This window comes from Mchenga conophoros, linkage group LG8, assembly GCF_057382185.1.
Source record: "Mchenga conophoros isolate Kocher_MC1m ecotype Shallow Benthic linkage group LG8, M_conophoros_male_GT1.1, whole genome shotgun sequence".
NCBI classification, from domain to species: Eukaryota; Metazoa; Chordata; class Actinopteri; order Cichliformes; family Cichlidae; genus Mchenga; species Mchenga conophoros.
The window spans coordinates 5203688-5227091 of record NC_140533.1 but is presented as its reverse complement, the minus strand read 5'-3'; the positions used below and the strand labels follow the sequence as shown (position 1 = coordinate 5227091).

The following is a 23404-nucleotide window of genomic DNA, read 5'->3' as shown; positions in this document are numbered from 1 at the left end:
AACTACCACTGTGCTTGCCAACAAGGATTTCTCCACAAGTCATCTTTTGCTTGGGCATGCAAATCAATGTATAACTTTTATTTTTAACTAAGTTGTGCTGGGCAACTTTATCTACATCAGATATGTCAACATTTTAACATTATTGGTATAATGTTTCTGTATGCAGGCAGATGGTGCCAGGTGTTTAATCATGCCCAGGAAACAGGTCATAATAGGCTGTTAAACTGTCACTTATTTTAAAAACCAGTGACAGCGTCATGAGAGAGAGATTAGATGGATATAAATTGACAAGTGAGGTGCTAAATCTCGAACAAGCAGCCAGTGAACCCAGGTATTAGCTGCCCCTTTCTTAAATATGCACTGTTTCAGGAATTAATCAGGAGTGAGATATTCTTAGGAACTGTCCTCAAAGGGACAATGATGCCACAGAGATTATCACCACGGCCACAAACTGCCGTTCATTTATCTTTATTATGTATGTTATTGAATACCTGCTTCAGAAATTTTAAACGGCACCTTATGTTGAGTCACAGAGGGAACAGCTGAACACAGTGGATTACAACCAGAGTTCATTCTAATCTTTAATGCAACAGATGGCAAAATCTCAGGGCTTATGAGTTAATGTCAAAACAAGTTCAAGTTGTCTAAATAAAGAGCTGCAAAGGAGAGGTCATTAAGTTTATTATGTTGGTGTCATTTGATGGACATACTGATTTGCCAAGATATCAAGAAAAATGTTTTTTCATGAATCATTTATTGAAATGCTGTGAATTTTTTTTTTGATTGTGTGGTCATAAAAAAGCCCTTTGGAGCTTTGAAGCAGATTTTAAAAGAGCAAAACTGAACTAAGTTTGACACAATTTATTAAAATGTTAAACAAATTTCTTCCAGTCAGAGAATGCTGCATATAATTGAATTTTTGCTTGATGCATAAAGTTAAAAGATTAAAACTATTAAAACTAGTTTTATTAGATTTATTCAGGTTGTAAATCATGTTTTTAAAAAGTAACTAAGTACTTTAGAAAATTAGTAATCAGTAAAGCAACGGGATTGCTTTTGGGGGGAAGTAATCGGTAATTAGTTACTGATTACTTTTTCAAGTAACTTGACCAACACTGGTAGTTTGTAATACCTCATACCCTTCCACTGAGATTATTGTTGACGAATAGCTTTCAGTGCAGTAGCTCTCACATGCTGTGTCAAGCCCTTTTTCTGTCACTTTACAACATGACTGTCACACACTGTTGATGTTCTGTAGTTTTTTAGGCCTGCCACTTCTTCTTTCGTCCAGTTTTTAAGGTATATTTGTTGGCTAATAGCCCCTTGGGAATTACCTTGCTCATACAAAAATACTATATATATCTGTCAAGGTGTGATCTTTGACATTTTTCATAGATTCAATTAAATGGGTCCCAGTCATGTATTTTTGCCACAAGTAACAAAGTACCTGAATACATCATTTAAAAATGGTTCTTTGCGAAGTTATCTGTTAACTGACTTGAAAACTCTTCAAACCAATTAAAGGAAGAAAGTCCAATCCTGTGGAATTAAAATATAAAGAAATAAGGGGTGGCTCACCATGTTTACTGCTAGAATAACACCCTCCAAAATAGACTGAACTACATTGAATACACTCGTTGCTTTTCATTATGGAGAAGTGGGGAACTTGGCTTTAAAGTTTAATAGAGTAGAGATAAAAAGCTACTATCACATTTTAAAAAACCCATAGTAACTTACAACGTATTCTCCAAAATAAACATTTTTAGCTTGGAAAAAAAAATCGGAGTCAGACGGGCGCCCTCTTGTGGCTGCGTCCGTCCAGTACACAAATGAACATCAATACTGCGCAAGAGTCTTCTCAGGCAAGAGCGCGCCTGGGTCTTTAGCTCGCGTGACCGACGGTTGTCATAGCAACTGTAAACTAGTAGGCTAAAAGAGCAGGTGCAGGATTTTCCCCGTTTTTGGCGCTTCTGTTTCAACTAAAACTACAACACAGTCGTTCAGAAACTGACAGAAACATGTCGGACGTAGGATCTGAGGAGTTCGAGGATGAACAAAATAAACTCGGGGTGAGAGAATATAATTATCGTGTTAAGTTTGTTTGCTGCCGACGATGAACTAAAGCTAATGGTAAAACCCTATTTTGTTTTTACCCGAGCAGGAGTATGAAGGAGGCAGAAATGAAGCTGGAGAAAGGCACGGATTCGGGAAAGCTATTCTGCCCAACGGAGACATTTATCAGGGAGACTATCAGAACGGGAGAAGACACGGACAGGTAGGACGTTTGAGCTGGACCCCTGCAGTCCAAAGCACAGAACATTCTGCATGTATGTGCATATCAGCACATAAAGACATTATCCTTTAGATATAGAAAAAGCTGCTAAATTAGATAACAGTGTGGACAGTGCGTGAGAACATTAAGCAGTTTAAAGCAGTCTTACCCTCTAATTACAATTTTATTTAAATATTTAGTCCCAAAGAAAATTCTTAATATTTCACGCTTTTCCCTGATGCTACTCGGGTAAGGACTAATATATATTTAAATATAACTGCTTTCTCCACTAGGGGACATATCGCTTCAAGAATGGGGCGAGATATGTAGGGAACTACCAGCAGAACATGAAACATGGACAGGGAACCTTCTACTATCCCGATGGGTCCAAATATGAAGGTATAACAAATGTGCTTTACATGAGTGTGTTGTGTACTTCTACCAATCAAAATTATTTTTATACAGTCCTGAGAACGTTTTTAAAGCCAGCTGAAGCTCTGATGTTGGTTTCTGTAAGCAAAACTCTTACCACTGCCTCTTCTGACTGCCAGGGTCGTGGGTTGAGGATATGAGACAAGGTCACGGTGTCTACACCTACCCCAACAAAGACACCTATGATGGAGAGTGGCTGCAAAATTTGAGGTATGTCACAAGAAATGCAATCACAATTGCTATAACAACTTGTAATGCCAGAAGGAGTCAGGGTTTATATTATATATACACTTTTTATGTTAAGATAATTTACTTTGATTCAACAGTATTAATACTCTAGAGAGCAGGACTTTTTTCATGTTGAAATGTAGTCCCAGAAATGCTGTCACATGTCTTTAACTTCTGAGATGTTTGAACTTTTTTTTGCACCAACATGCTTTTACTTTGAAGTTAGCTGTAACTAGATATGTTAAAAGCTACTTGAATCTTTGCTGTTTTTGTGATTTCCAGGCACGGACAGGGCATTTACCACTACCAAGAAACTGGCTCTAAGTTCAAGGGCACTTGGGTGAACGGCAAGATGGAGTCAGCTGGAGAGTACCTCCATACTAACCACAGATTCATGGGCAACTTTATCAACAACTATGTAAGTTTTATTTTTATAACATTCTCACAAATTGGTCAGTGATCGATCAAAATACTGAATATGTTTTAATGTAGCCTGTGCATGGTGTGAAAAGTGACAATAGCCAAAATGATTATCATGATTTTTGTGATCACTGTTAAGTTATGTGTTATTTGTCATCACTATTCATTGTTTTTAGTGACATAAATGTTTTTATGACACCGTCCTCCTTATTCCCCTAAATTCAGAGCATCATTCACTCTTTTCATTGCACCTGTGTGTATATTTATGTGAGGGGACGACATCATTTGTCCAGTGAGTTAACCATTTTCCTGGAGGCTTCATTAGTCACCGTGCTTTGTGGGGATTTTAGTTAGTTTTTTTAGTTAGTTAGTCGGTTTGATGGACTGTACTCTTTTACTGTACTTCTATTTAGCAGAATTAGATTAATATATGTATGTATGTATATATATATATAAACTATTAAATTATGGTGTGCTTTAGCTATAGTGAATTATCTCCAGCTATCTCCATGATTTAACCGTTCTATAGAGTTTGAAGTATGTTTTAATGCAGAACATTTGTACTTCAGCGTAAGTCTAATTTTAAAGAATGTATGTATACTGTAGCATTATTACTTTGATATAAGTAGAGGCTTTAGGATAGGTGCGTCTTCTATAGAGCCCTCAGAATCGCTTCATTCATCACATAATCAAAAGGTCAAAGTGTTGTAAAAAGACTTTTTAAGGAAAAACAAAAAACTCATTTTTCTGTTTTTAACCACAAAGAAAGTTACATTATGCGGCTCCATTCTTGCCTTGTGTATTGTTTTGTTTTGTTTTTTGCCCCACTGTTCCAAAATGACATAGATTGGTGATTTCAGTGTCAATCAACAGAAACAACAATCAGTTCTTATATCATTGTGGTCTGTGTCATTGTAAATGAGGATGAGTCTGTGCCTCTCTCCCTTATTATCTTCGGTTTTAATTTTGTAGCCGCTTGGCCCGGGGAAGTATGTGTTTGACATTGGCTGTGAGCAGCATGGAGAATACCAGAAAGCAGAGCAGGTAAATCCACTCGATTCACTTGAACAGAAACACGGTGATGTTAAATATTTGCCCCCTTCCTGAGCTACTATTTTTTTTCACACATTCAGATCATCGAACAAGTATCAGACAAAGCTAGCCCACATACCAACAAAATGCACTTTTTTAAAGATTTCATTTATTAAGGGGAAAAAAGTCACGAGATAGAGCATTAAGGTCAGCTGATCACAGCTTCTGGTTGTTCTGAGAAGCAGACTAAAGGCGATCGTGGCTCAAGAGTTGGCAGTTCGTCTTGTAATCGGAAGGTTGGTGGTTCGAGCCCCGACTTGGACAGTCTTGGTTGTTGTGTCCTTGGGCAAGACACTTCACCTACTGGTGTTGGCCAGAGGGGCCGATCAGTCTGGCCCAGGGCAGCTGTGGCTACAACTGTAGCTGCCTCCACCAGTGTGTGAGAGTGAATGAATTGTAAAAGCACTTTGAGGGACTCGAAAAGCGCTATATAAATGCAATCCATTATTATTAAAGCACAGAGGAGATCAGGCCTTTGCTGTAGTTGCACATACACTTTTGAACAGTCTGCCTCTTCAAATCAGGACCTCACCAACACTTCTTTAAATTGTCTTTAAAACCTGCTTGAAGAAGCATATTTACATGCTTGCATTTAAATGTGAATTAGTTTTTGATACTTTTCTTTCACTTTGTTTTTTGTTTGTTTTGTTCTTTCTGGTTTGCTCTGAGTTATTATTTTTAGTCATACAGAAATTTGGTCAGCCCTTGTTGTTTTAAAATCTGCTTATAATCAAATTGACTTGAGTGGCTGTGTGCTGGCTGCAGATGTGCCTTGTGTTTGCAGATGTTGTCATGCTCAGCTCACTCTACAGATAGTCATGCTGCTATTTGTGGAAACACAGAAATATGTCTGCATTCTGACTGAATTACATGCCAAAGTGTGTTCTTAGAGCATTTTCTATCTGTAGGATTCATCCTGTCCTCTCTCCAGCCTTTGCAGGACAGAGCTGAGGGTGAGTGGGATGCCACTGTCCTCAAATGGATTCCCAAATGTGTCACAGGCCTAACAACAGAAACTCCTGGGAAAGAGACTTCAGGTGAAATTCAACAGTGACATGCAAGCCATGATTGTAAAACTACTGTCTGATAGCAGAACCCCATACAGAAGGTTACTCTTGCAACCCTAGAGATTTTGAATTTGAAAACACTGAAAATGTTCATTAAAACTTTAAAAAATGTTCAGTAAAAGGCTAAAATTTTATAAATAATTGTCAATATACTTGTTTTAGGGCTGCACAATTAATAAAAAGTTAATTTTGATAATGATTTTTGCATGGGCAAGCATGATTGATTGATACTTAAATGTATGCTTCACCAGTTAAAATGCAAAAGCAAAAGCAAATCAGTTGCTCCCTAAATCAGTGCTGGACCATCCGCTTGTGCAGATCATAGTTTTTCCCTGCAGTTTCCTGGACTAATGTAGACGACTAACATTATGTTAAAAGAATTTAAAAATCACCAAAATTGAAATTTCCTCCACATTATGAGCTTGTGCCTCCAAGAGGATCACCTGGAACAGCCTTGTTGATTTTAATTTTGCATTAAGTTTTGGTATATATATATTTTTTCTTGATGCAAATAAGGAAGACGAGTTTTATTTTGATGCAGACACAGATGTGAGCATGTGAAAGCAGTGCTAGAAATAATAAATAATAAATGAATAATCGGGACCAATAAAAATGAAGATGGCTTAACAAACCAAAGGGTGACATCATAAATCATCAAGAACATAGGTCCTTAGAATTGGAGGGGGTCATTTCATGTTTGTGACATTTCTGTTGTGGTAAGCAGATCAAAACTAAACTAAGGGGGCAGCTGTGGTGGAAGGTGTATTGATCCGTTATGCTGTTTAGTAAAAAGTACTAATACCTCACTGAAAATACATCACTGTTTGTAAAAGTCCTCAAATTGAGATTGTTTTAGCTTGATTTAAATTGCCATGAAGGTTTGGCCATAAACCTCAATGGACTGAAACAACGCCGTAAAGAAGAGTGCTTCAGAAAGATGCAAGAGACTAATTAAGTTATACAGAAATCACTTCAAGTTATTGCTGCTAAAAGGTGGTTTTACAAGCTGTTGAATCACAGGATGTATTTAATTTTTACAACTGCTTCTGTATTTTGGTGTACATTTGTTTAATAAACATTTACACTGTGTAATATATCATATGTTGTTGTTCATCTGAGGTATATTTACTAAGGACTTCCTCATCTATATAGCTTTCAGAAGAATATTTCATTTTTTTATTAATCTTTTGAGTATACTTGCAGTTCTGCTGAAAGACAGAACTGTTCTCTCTAACATTTAAAAGAAAAAAGAATACAAGTTTTTGTCTGTTGTCTTTGCTTTATACTATTTTAGATTAAACCTTCTCCTTCATTATAGTCTTATAGCTATGTCAAATTTGTTGAAAAACAAAACAAACAACACGCCCCAAACTACTGTATAGCCTGTTGGAATAAATACCTGAGTGGAGGTAAGATGGAAAAGATGTTTTTGATTCATGCACTGTCAAGTGAAAGTTAGAGCAAAATTTTAAACATGCTGGGAACTCAAACACTATATATTTTATAATGGAGACCTTTGTTGCAGGGGTAGCATAGGTAAATGAATGTTTCTTTATATTCTCTATAAAATAAATACATTTGTCTTTAAATTTCTCTACAAATCTAGAAAAATAAACCAAAAGAAAAATGTAGTATTCTCACCTATGAAATAAAATATACAATTTATGAGTAGTTTTTAAAGCCAGTTTCCACATTTTCACTTCACGTGTGCTGCGATGAGTCAGTTTCGCTTTCAGCATTATTTCGAAGGATGCCGGAAGTTGTTTTGTTGCCGTCAGTTTCGGTTACGCGCTGGCTGCTGCGCTGTCATTCTAGACAACGGAAGAAATTCTGGCAGGCAGTCAGCATGTGAGGGGGTGGACAGGATACCTGCGTGGAGTCGGTATTTTCATCTTCCTCGGTAGATATAAGGGGCGCACTCAAGCTGATCCGAAGACAACACCAAGAATGGACGACTGTCGTCAGCAAACGCTGCTGTTTACGTTCGGCGTGATAGCTGACATTCAGTACGCAGACATCGACGACGGCTACAATTACACTCGGACTCGTAGGCGATACTACCGAAGCGGTCTCCAGCTCTTGAGAAATGCTCGGAAAAGTTGGTCGGAATCAGCTGTCAAGCCAGCATTTATTCTCCAGCTGGGAGACATTATCGACGGCTTTAACAAGCCCAAGGACGCCTCGGAGCGCGCGCTGGACACCGTGCTGAGAGAGCTGAGCTCCTGCCCCGCGGAGGTGTATCATGTATGGGGAAACCACGAGTTTTATAACTTCAGCAGGAGCGCGCTGCTGCGTTCAAAGCTCAACAGCACGCTCCACACTGACAGGAGCATGAGCACTGCCCCGGCCGGCTCCGGCATATATGCTTACAGTTTCAGCCCTTTCCCCGGGTTTACATTTGTTGTCCTGGATGCCTATGATGTGAGCCTGCTGGGAAGAGAGAAGGCCAGTGAACAATATGTCGATGCTATGAATTTGATAAAGCAGTATAACAAAAACGAAGATCTCAACTGCCCTCCAGGTATGCTTTACTGATAATTACAACATTAATAAAACAAATGTAATTACATTAGCCCAGATATCAAGTAACAGGAATATGCATGTACACAGTATAAAATGCAGTAATATGTATTTAGTTTATTTATTGCCTTCCTTAAACAACTGACAATTCTTAGATGAAAATGTAATTTATACCAGTGAAGGTATCCAGTAGGACAGTTATGTGTTTTAGTAGCATAATTTGTAAATGAGGACCAAAGGATAGAAAACAGGTTTTATGGATTTACACTTGTTATTGACTAAACTAGCTTGCGACCCAACAACTGAGTTGATGATGGTTTGTGTTTTTGTTTCAGCATTTAACAATCTCACGCAGAGATTCACAATGTTCAATGGTGGGTTCAGTAAGTACCAGCTGGACTGGTTAGACTCTCTTCTATCATCAGCTGATGAGAAACAAGAAAAGGTCACAATTGTCAGTAAGTAAAACTTTTAAATACGTTCACTGGACACCTTGCTAGTACAGGACCAAGATTTGCCTTAATTTCTCACGGCATAGGTGCTGAAACCTTCCTACAAGATTTCAGTCCATATTAAGATAAGAGCTTCATGCAGTTGCTGCAGCTTTGTCAGCAAAATGTCTGTGATGGGACTCTCCTGTTCCACCACATCCTGAAAGAGCGAATCTGAGTTCAGTAAACTAACTGGCATGTTCCAGAAAGTAGTTTGAGATGATTTGAGCTTTGTGACATGGCACATTATCTTGCATTATCTTCTACTGTCCAGTTTTAATGAGCTCATGCAAACTGGAGCCCTAGTTTCCTGCTCTTAGCAGGAACGGTTCCTGGTGTGGTCTTCTGCTGCTGCAGTCAGTTTCCTTGGTTCTAGGTTTGCAAACTGCATCCAGCACAGAACCAAGAGCATTACACTGCTAACAAAACACCAGCCCTTTGCAAGCATCTGAACAAACAGCATGCTAACACAAAGGTAGCCAACAACCCAAAGTGAACGTATGCTGATCCCAGCTCAGCTTGATCAGAGCCTGATCTTCAACATTCCAGTGCTTCTAGTACAATTTAAAAGAACACATGTGTTTTTATTTTTCCTCCTTTATCCAGGTCACCTCCCCATCCACCCAGACTGCACAGACACCATTTGCCTCGCATGGAACTTTGAAGAGCTCCTGGCCGTCATACGCTCCCACACCAGTGTGGTGTGTTACATGGCGGGACACGCCCACGATGGTGGATACTGCCAAGACGAAGATACAGGAGTGCACCACCTGACGGTTGATGGGGTGATTGAGACACCACCTGACAGCAATGCATTCGCCACAGTCTCTGTATATGGAGACAGGATGGAGCTGAAAGGATACGGGAGTATCACAGATCGAGTGTTTCTGTTTCCATCCAGACAAAAGGACACATAATGTAATTAAAGAATCACAACTTTATCACTTCTGTCTTGAAAAAGAATTATTGAAGAATTATTTCTTGTGTGAGTCCAGTCCACCAGTTAGTTAGTGATACACCTAGGAACTAATTTAGAAGATTTTTGAAAGTGTCCTTTTGTGTTTAATCACACCTGGAGCTGTGATGGAACTGTTTGGATTTTGAGAAATGTTCTTCAGACTGGGAACTTGAAGGATGTTTCGCTGAGGAAGTGGGAATATTATGAGTACACCTTACAAGAAGATAGTGTTCTCGCTGCTTTCCACTTTACAGCACTGAGCTTTTTAAGTTATTTTCAAATGGAAAAACACTGACAAATTAGGAACTATTTAAGGGATTGTAATATGATAATATGAAAACAGCAGCATACTTTACAAATACAGTAGCTCAGATATTTTATTGACACTTATGTTGTTTTTTAATTTATGACAGCGTGTGAATGATAACACACCAAATTGGTGACAACACTTGATTGAAAGTGTTTGATTAAGGCTGTATGAAATAAAGTGAAAATAAAAACCTATCTATGCTCAGTGGATACATTAAATGCTACTGTTTCTTGCATTGTGTGATGTGTTCAAGTTAGTGGTAAATTAAAAATTGAGACTTAAGTTATTCATCATGGGGTGGAGTTATATAAATATAATGATGTGATAGCAGGCTCCAGTGTATGGTATGGTATTTCCATATACATTGTCGATTACCTATTTAACCATCTCTTCCTTCACACTGAAAGCCTAAAGAGCCTGATGGTAGAACCAGTTCCATTGTGGAACAAGAGTGCCACCTAGGGGAGAAAAAAAACGACACTTTTATTGCAAAGCAAAGTTTTAATGTGTTTTTTGATTTGACTGCTGGTTCTACATATGCAGTTTTTACCCCTCAGATGTAAAAGGCTAAATCTACCCGACATGTTATGTAGCTACTCATTTTGGCCCTCAGATTTATCCTGAAATTTTACCATGTACAGATGCGTACTAATACTTGTGTTTCTTCATTAGAGCAGTATTTCTTAAAATGGGACACTTTGGAGGACTGCGGCGGCACAAGGATTATTATTTTACGTTTTAGAAATTTGCGTCATGCAGAGTGCCTAAATTATTAATAAATTAGTTTGTTTAATAAGAAAATCGAAGTTAACATGTTTTATAAGTTCTGTATTTGTTATAAGCTCTCCCCAAAGGAGAAAGTAACACATGCAATCAAAATGAAGGAGCCAGTTTCCCATACTGATCACCGATGATTTGTGGTTAACATGTAGCAGCAGTCCAGAAACAGAAAAAGTAGTGGTGCATTTGTTTTACAAAAAAGGGATGAGAAAAAAGCTTGACCACTACATTTGCCTCACTGCCACAAACACAAGCCCTTGTTTCTTGAGTATCTCATCATAAATACTCAATTTGGCGTAACCATTGTCTCTGTTGTTTTGGTATAAATGTAGTTATGGAGTTGAACATTAAAAGTGTAGCATTTTTAGCTTAGACTGTAATAACAGACTGGCAGACTTTTACCGGTGAGGTTGGAGTGCTAGTTAGCAGCTACTGCTGATTAGCAGGCTACATTCAAAGCACCGATACATATACACATATGTTAATTTGTGCTAAGCAACAGACTAATAAAACACCAGAATTTATTTTACCAAAAATGAAGCATAAACTTCCTGGACAGAAATTTGCGTATCATTTCAAAGGCTGTTTGACATATTATGTGATCCTTGATTATCTTTGATGAGCTGACACATCTAACAGTGTAAATCCAACTATAAAAATCTGAGTAAAATATATTACAAATTAAAAAAGGAAGCTTCATTATTCAACACGAAATAAAAAATGTAATACATTAGATCGTCTTTTGTCCATCATATTGTGTTAAATCGCTAAGAATATAAAACAAAAGTATAGAATTGAGTCGATACAAACTAGCCAGAATGTAGAATATGTTATATACATTTGTTATTTATGCAGGTCAAACGTTCAACTGTGAAGTCGTGATTTGCTATTTCCGATTGTCCATAAAAGCAGCAACAGCAGAGACGTGGCCGTCGTTGCGGCTGTTGCGTTCAAGTGGCGCAGTGTCCCGTCTGGAGGCAGAGCGGGCGAAGTTTCACTCTCTGCATTGCAGCCTGAGCGCTGCTGCTGGAATTCAACACAACAATGGCGACTCCCAGTCCTAACAGCAACTCCACTAGCTCTAGCAACAACAGCAACATCGTAGGATCAACGTCGCACCAACTCCACCAGCAAACACAGAGCAGCAGCATGCAAGGTAGGCGAGAACTGGCTCCAGTTCACAGTTTCATATTTCTACTGGGGACATAAGAGTTTGTAGGAAAGGGTAGCCTTTAGCTTCCTAAAAGCAGAAACACTGTAGCCAAGAGAAACCCAATAAGTAAGTCTTTTCGGTTAGAACTTTCAAAATAAATTATGTTACGCGGCCCATGTCTGGAAACGTGATCAATTTAATGCATCTGTTGCAGATGCTCCGCTTATGTTAATGCAAAATGCACACTTTTGCTAAAACAAGCCAAAATAGTGGCCGAACCGCCTTTTCTTTGAGTAAGGTCAATCTGTGCACCTATTTGGTTAATCATAATTAAAATTAAAATGAGCAGTTAGTGACAAGCATCACACATGTAAGTTTTTACATGTTAAATCAGATTTAAAAAAATATTCACACCATGTAGTTGATTAGCCTAAACTAATCAAAGGCTTTACTGTAGGATCTGAGTAATTGTCTGTTGACAAGCAGCGCTTTTACTTTGACGTCTGACTCGTGAGACTTCCGCTAATTCTGTCTTTCTGCGCTTAGCTTCATCTCCATCTCCCTGAAACTGCACTGCTGCTAGGCTAGCAATGATGCACAAGCTTCAGTTTAATTGTTGTACCAACGGGCCTGTAATGGCACAGTCAAGTGTTTTCATTCCTGAAGTTTGAATCGTACATCTCGACTCTACCTTAAAAGTATTACGTTGTTTAAAAAAATGAGTTCTCCAACTATTTTAACTTTTTCGCCTTTGTTATTAGCAGAGGGCTGCTACAAGTAGCCTCAAGGCCTACACTGAAGTGTACTTCTGTCCCCGGTCAGGCCACTGTTTCAGTGCTTTGCTCCGAGTAGCAAAGAAATGATGGAGCTAATAAAGTTAAAGTTGGGGCTATCAATTTTATTAAGTGTCAACATTAAATTCTGTTGGCTTCAGGCCATACATAACGTTACTTGTCTTCCTTGTGTTGCTAACGGTAGTTCTGTCGGTGGTTTCATAACGTGTTGACACAAATCACCTCGATTTGTAAAATAAATTTAAAGTCTAAGCCTTTATATTTGTTAAGTGTACATCTCTATCTAGTTAATGCCTCTAAGCGCACACTGTCATCTCTTATCGGACAGGCAGACCTCGTGACAAAACCTGTAGTCAGCTAAGATTTGTTTTAGTGAGGTCACACATTTTAATAATGTGCTGTAATACATAAAATCAAATTTTCTTATTCTACATTAATCCACTGGGCATATAAAAGAGGATGATCGCAAGAGAGTCCTCAACGAATAGGAATAAAATCGCCAAAATAATTATTAACACTTGACAAAAATACTTAACTAAAAAAGGGAGACAACGTATTAGTTTAGTTTTTGCGAATGCAATATCGACATTATGTTAAAATTGAAGTAACAAACAGAACTTTTGTCCGTAGGGTTTTTCTTACAGGAAAAGCACCTTCTTTGACCTGAGGGTTTAGGCCTTGTCTTGCTTACTTCTGTTTACAAATTAGAATTAGATTTCAGAAGCAAAGATAAATCACCACAGAAACTTTTGAATGTGTGTAAGGAGCGGTTGAAGGTGACTGCTGTCAGGAGTAAAGTTGCTCCTGGTGCTGTGGTATATGGAAGACTAACACCCCCCATATAAGTGTAATTACAAGAGGAGGGGGGGAAAGTCAATTTTTGGGCTACAGCTCCATAGGATGCTATTTGTTCTGACTTGCTTGTCACCCCCTATGAAACCCTCAGTCCTCAGAGTAGGAGTTCTCCGCTATAGTTGAAATTCTGCAGATATACAGGGAGTCATGTAGTGACAGCTGATGGGTGTTTTGGGGGGTTAAATAGAATTCTTATTGTCATTCATAAACCTTGATTACACACACATGTAAAGTGCTTCACATACATTAAGCTGTGTTTTCTTCCAAGAGTTGTCATTTCATTGGAAAAAGCCAGCAGAGCAGGTTAGACAGACTTACATGTAATAATGGATGTGCTCATAGTATATCAGGAGGGCTTTACTCTGGATTTTATTGATTATTAAGCGCCTAATCTTAAGCCTCAACAGCCATATCTGACTTTGTAATTTCTTGCTCTGTGGCAGTATCAAATGTTTTATCTAAACCTTGCAGAAACCAACACCTGCTGGAGATGTCAAAATGAAACAGGTATTCAAACTTATTTTATAAGGTTTTAGTCTGATTTGGGGAGATTTCGTTTTTTGTTGAGTTGAAAAAAAAATTATTATTATTATTATTTTTTTTAATTTTTAGGGCCAATCTTGGCAAAGGAATTTATTGAAATGTCCCCATCGCTTCCCTCTGTTGGTCTTTTTCTTTTGTTCGCATAAAGTTATTTTGTTTTCCATTTTTTCCATTTTTGTAATACCTGTAATTGTATCATCTTTTTTTCTGCATGTTTTCAACTGAGTTTCTATGTTAGAATGACCTGATGTAGACAGACCCCATTTGATGAGACACTGTTAAGTGTGGTTTCCATTGTATGAAAGGTATACCAGTTGAAGTGGCACATGCCAGTTTTTAGTGGCTGGCCACTGTGAAACTGTGGTGTTCTGCTAAGCCAACAAAAAGAGAATATCAGTCTCGTTCCACCGGCAAATACCAGTCATCACTAGTGTGTTCATAGTATTTTACTACTGTCTGTTTATAAAGCTAACAAACATCGTAGCGTTTAGTATTAATTTTATTTACCTCCACCCCACTCCCCATTGTGATTAAATTCAACAGTTGCATGTAATTAACTTTATTACCAAGAATTTGCAGCATGAAATATATTCTTGTAATACAAACTGTTTTTGTTTGGGGTTTTTTTTTTTTTTTTTTTTGCTAAGACTGTTTTATCAGCTAGCTTTAACGTGTAGCCCTTTGTTTTATTTTTTTTCCCCACAAAAATGTAATTTTCTAAGATATTAGTTTATATACTTACATTTAAGGTACAATGGCAAACGGTGACATTGAGTTCGTTTTAATAAGCTGTATTTTGACTTTGTAGTGCTAAGCATACGTTAGCAAAAAGGGCTAATGCCAAACAAAGTATAGGAAACAATATAGTTTATTTTAATTTTACTGTCACTTTTTAATACAATCCACTTATTCTTCTATAGTACTTCATACACTGATGATACAGTATTCAACTTTAATAATAATCTTGGCAATATGGGAAAATTGAACTATTTGCTTTTTTGCCATATGCTTTTAGTACTGCTAACAAGCTAGCAGCCAGCTAACCTAGCTTGGCACAACAATTGCTATCTATCTATTAGAGAGGTCACAGGAAGTAATTGCAAAAGCCTAAAACAGTTTTATATAGGCAGCAGTGACAAATACATGTAATTGATTATTGTTCTGGTGGTAGTATTTGCAAGTGGAACAGCAGAAAGTAGTGCCATATGCACAGTGCCACAAGACTGGCAGAACATTGGTTTTCAAAATTGAAAGTAAGATGGTACTGAAATGACTGTTAAAATTGAACTATTTTGCCAGTAATACAGCAAATACTACATCGGTTATATATGGCAGTGCACTGAGCAAGACCCACCAATATGTGGCACATCTTTTGCCAGCTAAAGCACGTTCTCAGTATCCTGACCTGTTTTCCATTTTCAGCATTGAATCATGCTGGGACGGCACTTATCAAACGTGGCCCATTTAAACTCTTAACAACACATTTCAAGAAAATGTAGTAAAAATGTTTTTTTCTTTACTTCAGGGTTTCAGATAAGCCTGTCTGGAATACCCCAAAGTAAGCATTAGACTTGCACACAAAGCACACGACCTCTACTCTTTGTGGGGACACCTCAGTAGTGTAAAGGAGCATCCTTCCCTCTGTTATTGTAGCCATATTCAAGACTGGGCTCATTCTTGCCTCCTGTTACTGAGCTTCAGTCTTGATTCATGGTTTATACTATTATATACATGCACGTGCGTAATTGGATAACACAGGTGAGAGGATGCCACTGTATACTACTGAAACAGCCTGTGTGGTGCTCTGGTAGTGGGAGTCTGTCCACTGTTCACTGCTGTTAATTGTCACAAATATATTTATTGCCATGAAAGATTCATTTGCACTGGGGCTTAAAAGGCTAAGGGATCTGTTTGCATTCAGGAGCTGGTTGGACAGGGCATGGCAGAGACAACTTAACACTTGAACTCAGCACTTTCAACAATGCCTAAACTTAATTACCAACTCTATTTGGGTGATGCATTCATATACTCACATGCACCTAACAGTTAATTCAACCTATGTGTCCTCAGTCTGAACGAAGTGCTGTCTTGAGTGTTGGGTCGCTTTCACATGTCAGTGGGAACTGTTTAGTGTTGACATGCACATTTATAAAGATTATTGATGGAAACATTCTGAACACGGATTCCCAATGTTAGCACCCTGCTTAGTGCACAGCATACTAGCCTGATAGCTTGCACACATGCTGCATGCCATTTGTTCAGAAGGTTCTAGCTAAAAGGGCTTGTGCAGTACACCTATCTGAACACTGGGAACCCCTGTACATTTTTGCTTGTGTTCAAAACTTTTTGCTTTCTCGAAGCTTGAGAAGAGCTTGAGAACTCCAAAACTTCATGCCACAGATTTTTTTTTCCCACCCTTCCCTCATAGTCATATTTTTCAAATGCAACTGCATAATGCATATGAATGTGTTTATACTTGGATCATATTAAGTTGCTGTGGCATATTGAGACTTATCTCAAGTGTAGAAAGACAATACTGAGGTAAGAAAGGCATTTTATCACACCATGTGTATCCTGTCTTCACCAGTTGGTTGAACCCACAGACTGGTGTGCATGTGGTGGCACTGTGCATCTGTTTCTCTCTTTGTCCTACCAGGTAAACGCAAAGCTCTGAAACTGAATTTTGCCAACCCTCCAGTGAAACCGGCTTCCAGGCTCCCACTCAATCCAACAGTTCCCTCTTTCCAGAACCCTCACATGTGAGTAAAGATAGTTGGGACATGATGTCACTGGAACTAGATAAGAGGTTGTATATAGAAATTGAACATAGCCTCTGGACCTGATAACAGTAGAGTGAATTTGTCAGGCCAGCAGGGGGCAGTGCCTGGTTGCAAAAAGTAGTCCTGTTGTGTAGACGTTTACAGAGAAACAACACTGCTCATTTGCTTCATAACCTCAGGAAGTACGTTTTGATTATTAAGTTTCTTTGTGAGCAATTTTCCAAAATCTCTTCAAGTTACTATGACAACAGAAATGCACTGACTACATTTGCTTCTGTGTAAAACATTTGTAGAGTTGGTTTTTATGCTAACCACCTTAGCTTGCTAGCAGTTTTTTTTTTTTTTTTTTTTTTTTTTTTTTTTAAGTTGACATGTTGCTACATTTCCTGGCAATTTGTTGAGTGCTGTGCAATGGCACAAAATCACTGACACGACTGTTTTTCAGCACATGTTCATATTTCTGGTTGCACAACATGCAGTCTAAGTTGGGGCATATCCTTAGAAATACTGCTTAATAGCACTAATGGTGGTCTAATCTTTATGCATCCTGCACCTTTAATATCATGAGGGGATTTTTTTAATGATAAAAATATTACAAATACTATGTTCATATTTTGCCATCTTGTCAAATCCCACATACCCGATCAGATTTTAAAGCCGGTTCATGGAAACTTTACAGTTCACATAGAATTAATTTCTGATTAAAATATAAGTGATTAAATCTAAATGCTGTCATCGTCCCACATTCAACAGAGAGCGCCTACGGACACACAGTATTGAGTCATCTGGGAAGCTGAAGATCTCCCCTGAGCAGCACTGTGACTTCACTGCAGAGGATCTGAGAGACCTTGGTGAGATCGGCCGTGGGGCGTATGGCTCCGTCAACAAGATGGTCCACAAACCCACAGGCCAGATCATGGCTGTCAAGGTAGCCCAATAATAGACTATTAGTGATCTGGAGAAGTTTGTGGAATCAACCAATTCCAGTCTCTGGCCAGTCTCTAGGTGCTTCTCTACTTTTTGTTAAGCTGATGCAGAGCTGCTGTATTGAGGTCATATATTGTAGTGTACTGCATGAAAATGTCACGTCACCAGAGGCCAGTCTTTACTGATCAACAGGCATCTGAACTCAGTTTTGCAAAGACGTCCCAACCAACTAATATTTTAGTCGATTGTACTAAAACGAGTCTGACAGTAAACTTCTCTCAAAGTGTGACTAACATTAGCCGTGCAAGCAGCAGCAGTCTGCCCACACACCTGGATGGCATGCAGTGTGCACTGCAGGTGGTTACATGTTAGCTTATTCTGACAGCCTTTTTTAGAAGCATTCATTGTGTAGATGAAATACTGACAGACTCTGATTTTAGGAAAAATGCGTTGTTGAATTTTGAATAACATGATAACGAGCTCATTGGAATTAGTTTCGCCGATGCATTTTAGGGTCGAACAGTTTCATTTCTGACTGAAACAAAGGTTTACTGAACTAGCATCAGTGTTGTGGTCAAATGACCTCTCACTGTTAAGTGGATGTGGATGGCTTGAGTGGTTTATGTGCATTACTTTTATTGAACCCAGCATGCACACGGTGATAGCAGGTGAACTTGCAAGGTATAATAAATAACAAAAATGAAGGCTGTTCAATTCATGTCCATTGCTCTCTCAGAAATGAATTCTCTTGTTAATGCTGCTAAAGTTAGAAATGTGATTAAAAGTGTGAGGCTGAAACATGCATGTCTGTTTTCTGATGTGTCCCTCAGAGGATTCGCTCCACTGTGGATGAGAAGGAGCAGAAGCAGCTGTTGATGGACCTTGATGTAGTGATGAGGAGTAGTGACTGTCCCTACATTGTGCAGTTCTACGGTGCCCTCTTCAGGGAGGTCTGAAAAACACACCCACCTGTCTTTTTTTTATGTTACAGAAACAAAATATACCTGATTCATTCAGTTGATTGCAAATTCTTGAAGGAGTCTAACCTTTATGTCTTTGTTTCAGGGGGACTGTTGGATTTGTATGGAACTTATGTCTACCTCATTAGACAAATTCTACAAATATGTATATTGTGCATTAGATGACGTCATTCCAGAGGAAATATTAGGCAAAATAACATTAGCAGTAAGCAACGATTTCATATTCATGTAATGTAATTTTCCTGTAATGGCATGCATAGCATCAAATAATTAACCAAAGATTTTTTTTCTCTTTAACAGACTGTTAAAGCACTGAACCACTTAAAAGAAAACTTGAAAATAATTCACAGAGGTAAGTTTTCTCATTTTATTCTGATCAGCTATTACTAATTAACTCTCGTCCCAGTTACATTATAGTTAGGTCGTCCTTTACTGTGTTTGCAGACATCAAACCTTCCAACATTCTTATGGACCGAAAGGGGAATATCAAACTGTGCGATTTTGGCATCAGCGGCCAGCTGGTGGACTCCATAGCCAAGACCAGAGATGCAGGCTGCAGGCCTTACATGGCAGTAAGTAATCAACTGCACTGATTAAGAAATATGCATCAGTTACATGTGAAGGAGTAAAACGGGTTGATGTTATTATCATATTTATTAAGAACCTTCATTTGAGTTGTTCATACCTTGCAGAGTGCACCCCAAGCAGCTAAAACATTTAAATCTTCTGCTTAATATTGCATGGGTTACCCTTGTGTTCAGTTCTGACCAATGGGGGCACAGACCTGTGCTGTCGAGCAACTGATCCTTTGGATTGTAATAAATCAGGCTTGCTGAAAAGAGGTTGGAGACCAGTTCAGTGCCTATAGCCAGGGGTGTGCAATTAATTTTCCCAAGCGGCCACATGAGAAGTGGAACTGTTGTGGAGAGATCAAATTAATACTGAGCAGAATTGAGTTCAGCTTATTAACATCGCCCTCTGCAACAGTCCAGCTTCTCGTGTGACTCTTTGGGAAAATTAATTGTCTGCCCCTGGCTTAAGCTGTGTGTCAAGTCATTCCTCGGTAGTTTTCACTGCACAGAGGGTGTTGCAGTTGGGAGCGAGTCTATGAAGGATTTCTGACAGTGTTTAGGTCGGCAGTACACCTTAAAGTAATTCCATATATGCCATTTATATGGGCATCCTCAGTAGAACTTTGCATTTAATGACAAGTTCACTTCACGTGTCATTGGATTTAAAATTGTTGTGACTGACATGTATTTTGCATTTGTATGATAGAGTGAAATACTGTCGTATGGGGTCTAGTGAATTATCTGTGTATCACAGAATATTTCCATTTGTGCATTTTGCAGCCTGAAAGGATAGACCCCAGTGCTTCTAGACAAGGCTATGATGTCCGGTCTGATGTATGGAGTTTGGGAATCACCCTGGTAAGACTCAAGGGTTTTATTAAGTTAAGCTGTTGCGATAAGGATAAATCCACAGTGTTAGACAATCACAGTTCTTTCTGTTTGTTATCAGTATGAGCTGGCAACAGGAAGATTCCCCTACCCTAAGTGGAATAGTGTTTTCGATCAGCTGACGCAGGTGGTAAAAGGTGAGCCTCCCCAGCTCAGCAACTCAGAGGAGAGGCAGTTCTCCCCCAAGTTCACCAACTTTGTTAACCTATGGTAAGCACAATCACGTAAAAATTGATTGGGGAACATTTTTATGCCCACTACATTTGGCACATTGCCTCTGATTTGTTCTTTTTTTGCCTGTCCAGCCTTACAAAGGATGAATCAAAAAGGCCAAAGTACAAGGAGCTTCTGGTGAGTTTCAATACTACTTAAAATTGAAATGTAAAAGTCATTTTTATTTGCTGCAGTAAATACAATTTTACCCCAACTCCTAGCTCTGTGATATTTGAGGATTTAGGCTAAACCAACTTTAAATTAGCTGCCTCATACAGGATGAATTGTCACTTCAGCTTTGTGTATCTCTCCTGTAGAAACACCCTTTCATTCTGATGTATGAGGAGCGTTTTGTGGACGTTGCCAGCTATGTGTGTCGCATTCTGGATCAGATCCCTGCCTCTCCTATCTCGCCCATGTATGTCGACTGACAGTTAGTCCAGGGAGGGTGGGGTGAGGGTTGGGGGAGGGGGGTCGTTAGCCAACAGTGGGTTGGACACCAAGTTTTGTGACGCGACGTTTGACATCTTAGCCCTAAGAGTTAGGTGGGATCACCAGTTTTTTCTCGTGTTCCAAAGAACAAAGGAAGTCTAAATTGCTCAGTGCAATGAGACAAATATCCTTAAGCAAACCTTTCAACCTCCCATCACCTGATTTTAAAATCCCATAATATTGTCATTTATCTTCAGTCAGAAAAACTTGAAGCGAGAACATTGTCTTAGTAAAATGCAATGTATCTGTGTATGTGAGGGGGAAAAAGGAATAGAGTGTGTATATAGATATAGATATATATCTCATATGTACTTGAATTTGTACACAAATACAGAATTTACCAAATAAAGTGGTGAGCAGTGACGCTCTTGATGTATGAACAAAAATAGCCACCCAGTGGATTGTACATTGTGGACTGTATGTTTGCATATGTGTGTTCACCTCTGAACTGTTGACATGTACAAATGTATGCAGATAGGTCTGCTGTCTCAACAGTCTTTTCATGCATTTGGTTGAGAGCACCTTTACTCACAGCAAATGGTTGAGTATGCAAGAGTGTTTCTGTGTGGAACACTCGTGGATTTGGTAGCGCAGCTTTCTTTTTCTTTTCTTTTTCACTTTCCCCCAATATGCAATCTGTGAGAAGCTGTCTTGATAGAAACATAAGACAACTGCCATTTCTCACAAACTGGCCTCAGTTCATCTCTTTTGTTATCATTGTGTTTGAGTTATAAAACTAAGCATCTCTTTTTGATTGAGAATTTCCTGTGTTAGTCTTGTTGAACAGAGCTGGTGGTAGAAACTCCTAATTAGAAGTAATATCAAATGGCAACACCTGGTTTAATGCAACTGGATTTTTGTCATTCAAAGAGGTAGCTACAGCTAAAGACAACTGATAGGTTAAAACAAAAAACAACGCATGCTTCCAAATATCCTTTATAGGTTTTTGTTAATAAAAAAAGACAAAGGACAAGATGATGTAACAATAGCTAGCTAAGATGAGAAGCAGACTAGCAAAATATATGTTAAATAATTCTGTCCAAAAAAAAAAAGGTTAAGATTGGTAAAGTAAGGTATACTAACTCAATAGAAATGTATATTTTTCTACTATATAGTTCTAGTCAAATGGATGAGGAAATAGAAAAGACTGTTACGCTATTATCATGCTAATAAATTCAAGTTTAACATCTAGCTAACCGTATATTTTTTTTTTTTTTTTTTTATAAATGCCTTCACCTGCATTTTAAATGCAATCAGTTTGCATTAAGGCATACTGTCGTTCTTTCAGGACCACCCAGAAGTCTCCCAGGCTACACACTTTTTGTCCCACAAAAACATCCTCGTTTCCTTGCGAGTAGTGGAAGATGCCCTTTACCCTGGTGTAAAGTTAGTTTGGGACATTATGTCCACTGTAAATGTGTATGTACATAGAACACCTAACCTGCTGTTACTGGCAGGTTCTGCTCAACAGTTAAGGCTGATTCCTAAACACAGATCCAAGCACCAAGATAGGTGTCAGGTGCAAATTCTTTTAGTTTAGGAATGAGCCTTAATTCCACCTGTCATAGTGCTGTACAGTTAAACTTCTCATCCACACTGATCACAGATCCACCGTGCTGCCATATAGCAGCAGTAACTACAAGTTTAAAAGTCTAGGCATGGGAGTTCTGTCAAAAAATAAATAAAAACTGTAAATGCTGCTAAATCACAAACTATTGACTTCCATACCAACTACCGAACTGTCGGGAGAAGAGGAATCTCACTCAACACAGTTACACGTTTTCGTCCTTAAGTTCACCACGGACTCGGCATGCTTCTCCATGACTTAGTATGTCTTTCTGGCTTGCACTGATGATAGAATATTACCATGCATTAAACTCAGATGCATCTCCATAATCCAAAATGCCTCATCTGTCTTCCTTTGTCAGTTATAGTAATATTCTGGAGTTTTACATAATTGTGTGGCAGAAGGTCAATGGGAGGCCACAATTTTGAGACTATTGAGATGCACCCGTTGTCATTTCTCTTCGGAAAGCCACATTTACCAGGCGGGGCCTCTTATCCACAGAATGGCGAGACAAATATCACATTACTTGGCGATAGCTATTAACCAAACTGTATGGATGATGGTCCTTTAAGTGTGGGACACTGTAGGGACTTTTACATACGTCTCCCAGAAACTACCACCATTGTTGGAGTGGGTTGGGGACGTTTCAGTGTGGCTTGTTTAAATGTTGAATACTTTTGGCCTGTTTGGGAGGGCAACACATTACAACCGCATAGGTGGCGACGTTGTAGAACCCACACGATTCTTTTGGTAAGCGACTTTCCATTTCTGTCTAACACGAAATGGTGCAGACCCCAGAGAAAGCCCACAGATGGAGCCGTTTAACTTCAAACTGTCTCTAGAGCTGTTGTAGTCTGTCATGTGTTTCCAGGAAGCTAACTTGACGCTGGTGAATCTCCAGGGTACATGTTGTATAAATTGCAAAATTACTAGAATGTTCATATTAGATTATAAGATATTATTAAGGGCAATGAATATTATATTGTATCTTCATTGATCGTTACAAATAAAGTTCCCACGGAAAAGATTGGAAACCTGTATTGTGTGTTTCTTGTAATTTAGACACGAAA

At 38.6% G+C, this 23404-nt stretch overlaps 3 protein-coding genes across 10 annotated transcripts; all 3 read left to right on the top strand.

The window, feature by feature from the left end:
- Positions 1-1902: 1902 nt before the first annotated feature.
- On the top strand, positions 1903-6610 carry rsph1 (radial spoke head component 1). 2 transcript variants are annotated; one of them, XM_085283695.1, is made up of 7 exons: positions 1903-2069; positions 2162-2275; positions 2566-2671; positions 2824-2914; positions 3215-3350; positions 4325-4396; positions 5376-6610. In XM_085283695.1, the coding sequence occupies exons 1-7, from the start codon at positions 2019-2021 to the stop codon at positions 5496-5498; spliced, it is 693 nt and encodes a 230-aa protein (XP_085139821.1). In that variant the 5' UTR covers positions 1903-2018; the 3' UTR covers positions 5499-6610. The 2 variants fall into 2 exon arrangements, with proteins under 2 accessions (XP_085139821.1, XP_085139822.1); XM_085283696.1 differs by having other exon boundaries at positions 5353-6610.
- Positions 6611-7268: 658 nt separating this feature from the next.
- On the top strand, positions 7269-9984 carry adprm (ADP-ribose/CDP-alcohol diphosphatase, manganese-dependent). Its single transcript, XM_085283694.1, has 3 exons — positions 7269-8032; positions 8367-8489; positions 9129-9984. The coding sequence occupies exons 1-3, from the start codon at positions 7459-7461 to the stop codon at positions 9437-9439; spliced, it is 1008 nt and encodes a 335-aa protein (XP_085139820.1). The 5' UTR covers positions 7269-7458; the 3' UTR covers positions 9440-9984.
- Positions 9985-11490: 1506 nt separating this feature from the next.
- On the top strand, positions 11491-23368 carry map2k4b (mitogen-activated protein kinase kinase 4b). 7 transcript variants are annotated; one of them, XM_085283689.1, is made up of 13 exons: positions 11492-11726; positions 13844-13879; positions 15441-15473; positions 16614-16674; positions 17449-17623; positions 18453-18572; positions 18688-18807; positions 18903-18954; positions 19047-19174; positions 19955-20032; positions 20124-20272; positions 20368-20413; positions 20593-23368. In XM_085283689.1, the coding sequence occupies exons 1-13, from the start codon at positions 11615-11617 to the stop codon at positions 20704-20706; spliced, it is 1224 nt and encodes a 407-aa protein (XP_085139815.1). In that variant the 5' UTR covers positions 11492-11614; the 3' UTR covers positions 20707-23368. The 7 variants fall into 7 exon arrangements, with proteins under 7 accessions (XP_085139819.1, XP_085139815.1, XP_085139812.1 ...); XM_085283686.1 differs by having other exon boundaries at positions 16572-16674; XM_085283693.1 differs by lacking the exon at positions 13844-13879 and having other exon boundaries at positions 11491-11726.
- Positions 23369-23404: the final 36 nt, after the last annotated feature.

Excerpts from the sequence above, each read along its gene's own strand:
- map2k4b (XM_085283686.1), top strand. The coding sequence starts at position 11,615 with ATGGCGACTCCCAGTCCTAACAGCAACTCCACTAGCTCTAGCAACAAC. Across the intron at positions 18,808-18,902 it reads TAGGCAAAATAACATTAGCA|ACTGTTAAAGCACTGAACCA; the intron begins GTAAGCAACGAT and ends TCTCTTTAACAG. Across the intron at positions 19,175-19,954 it reads GCTGCAGGCCTTACATGGCA|CCTGAAAGGATAGACCCCAG; the intron begins GTAAGTAATCAA and ends TGCATTTTGCAG.
- adprm (XM_085283694.1), top strand. The coding sequence starts at position 7,459 with ATGGACGACTGTCGTCAGCAAACGCTGCTGTTTACGTTCGGCGTGATA. Across the intron at positions 8,033-8,366 it reads AGATCTCAACTGCCCTCCAG|CATTTAACAATCTCACGCAG; the intron begins GTATGCTTTACT and ends TTTTTGTTTCAG. Across the intron at positions 8,490-9,128 it reads AGAAAAGGTCACAATTGTCA|GTCACCTCCCCATCCACCCA; the intron begins GTAAGTAAAACT and ends TCCTTTATCCAG.
- rsph1 (XM_085283695.1), top strand. The coding sequence starts at position 2,019 with ATGTCGGACGTAGGATCTGAGGAGTTCGAGGATGAACAAAATAAACTC. Across the intron at positions 2,672-2,823 it reads CGATGGGTCCAAATATGAAG|GGTCGTGGGTTGAGGATATG; the intron begins GTATAACAAATG and ends TCTGACTGCCAG. Across the intron at positions 3,351-4,324 it reads GCAACTTTATCAACAACTAT|CCGCTTGGCCCGGGGAAGTA; the intron begins GTAAGTTTTATT and ends TTAATTTTGTAG.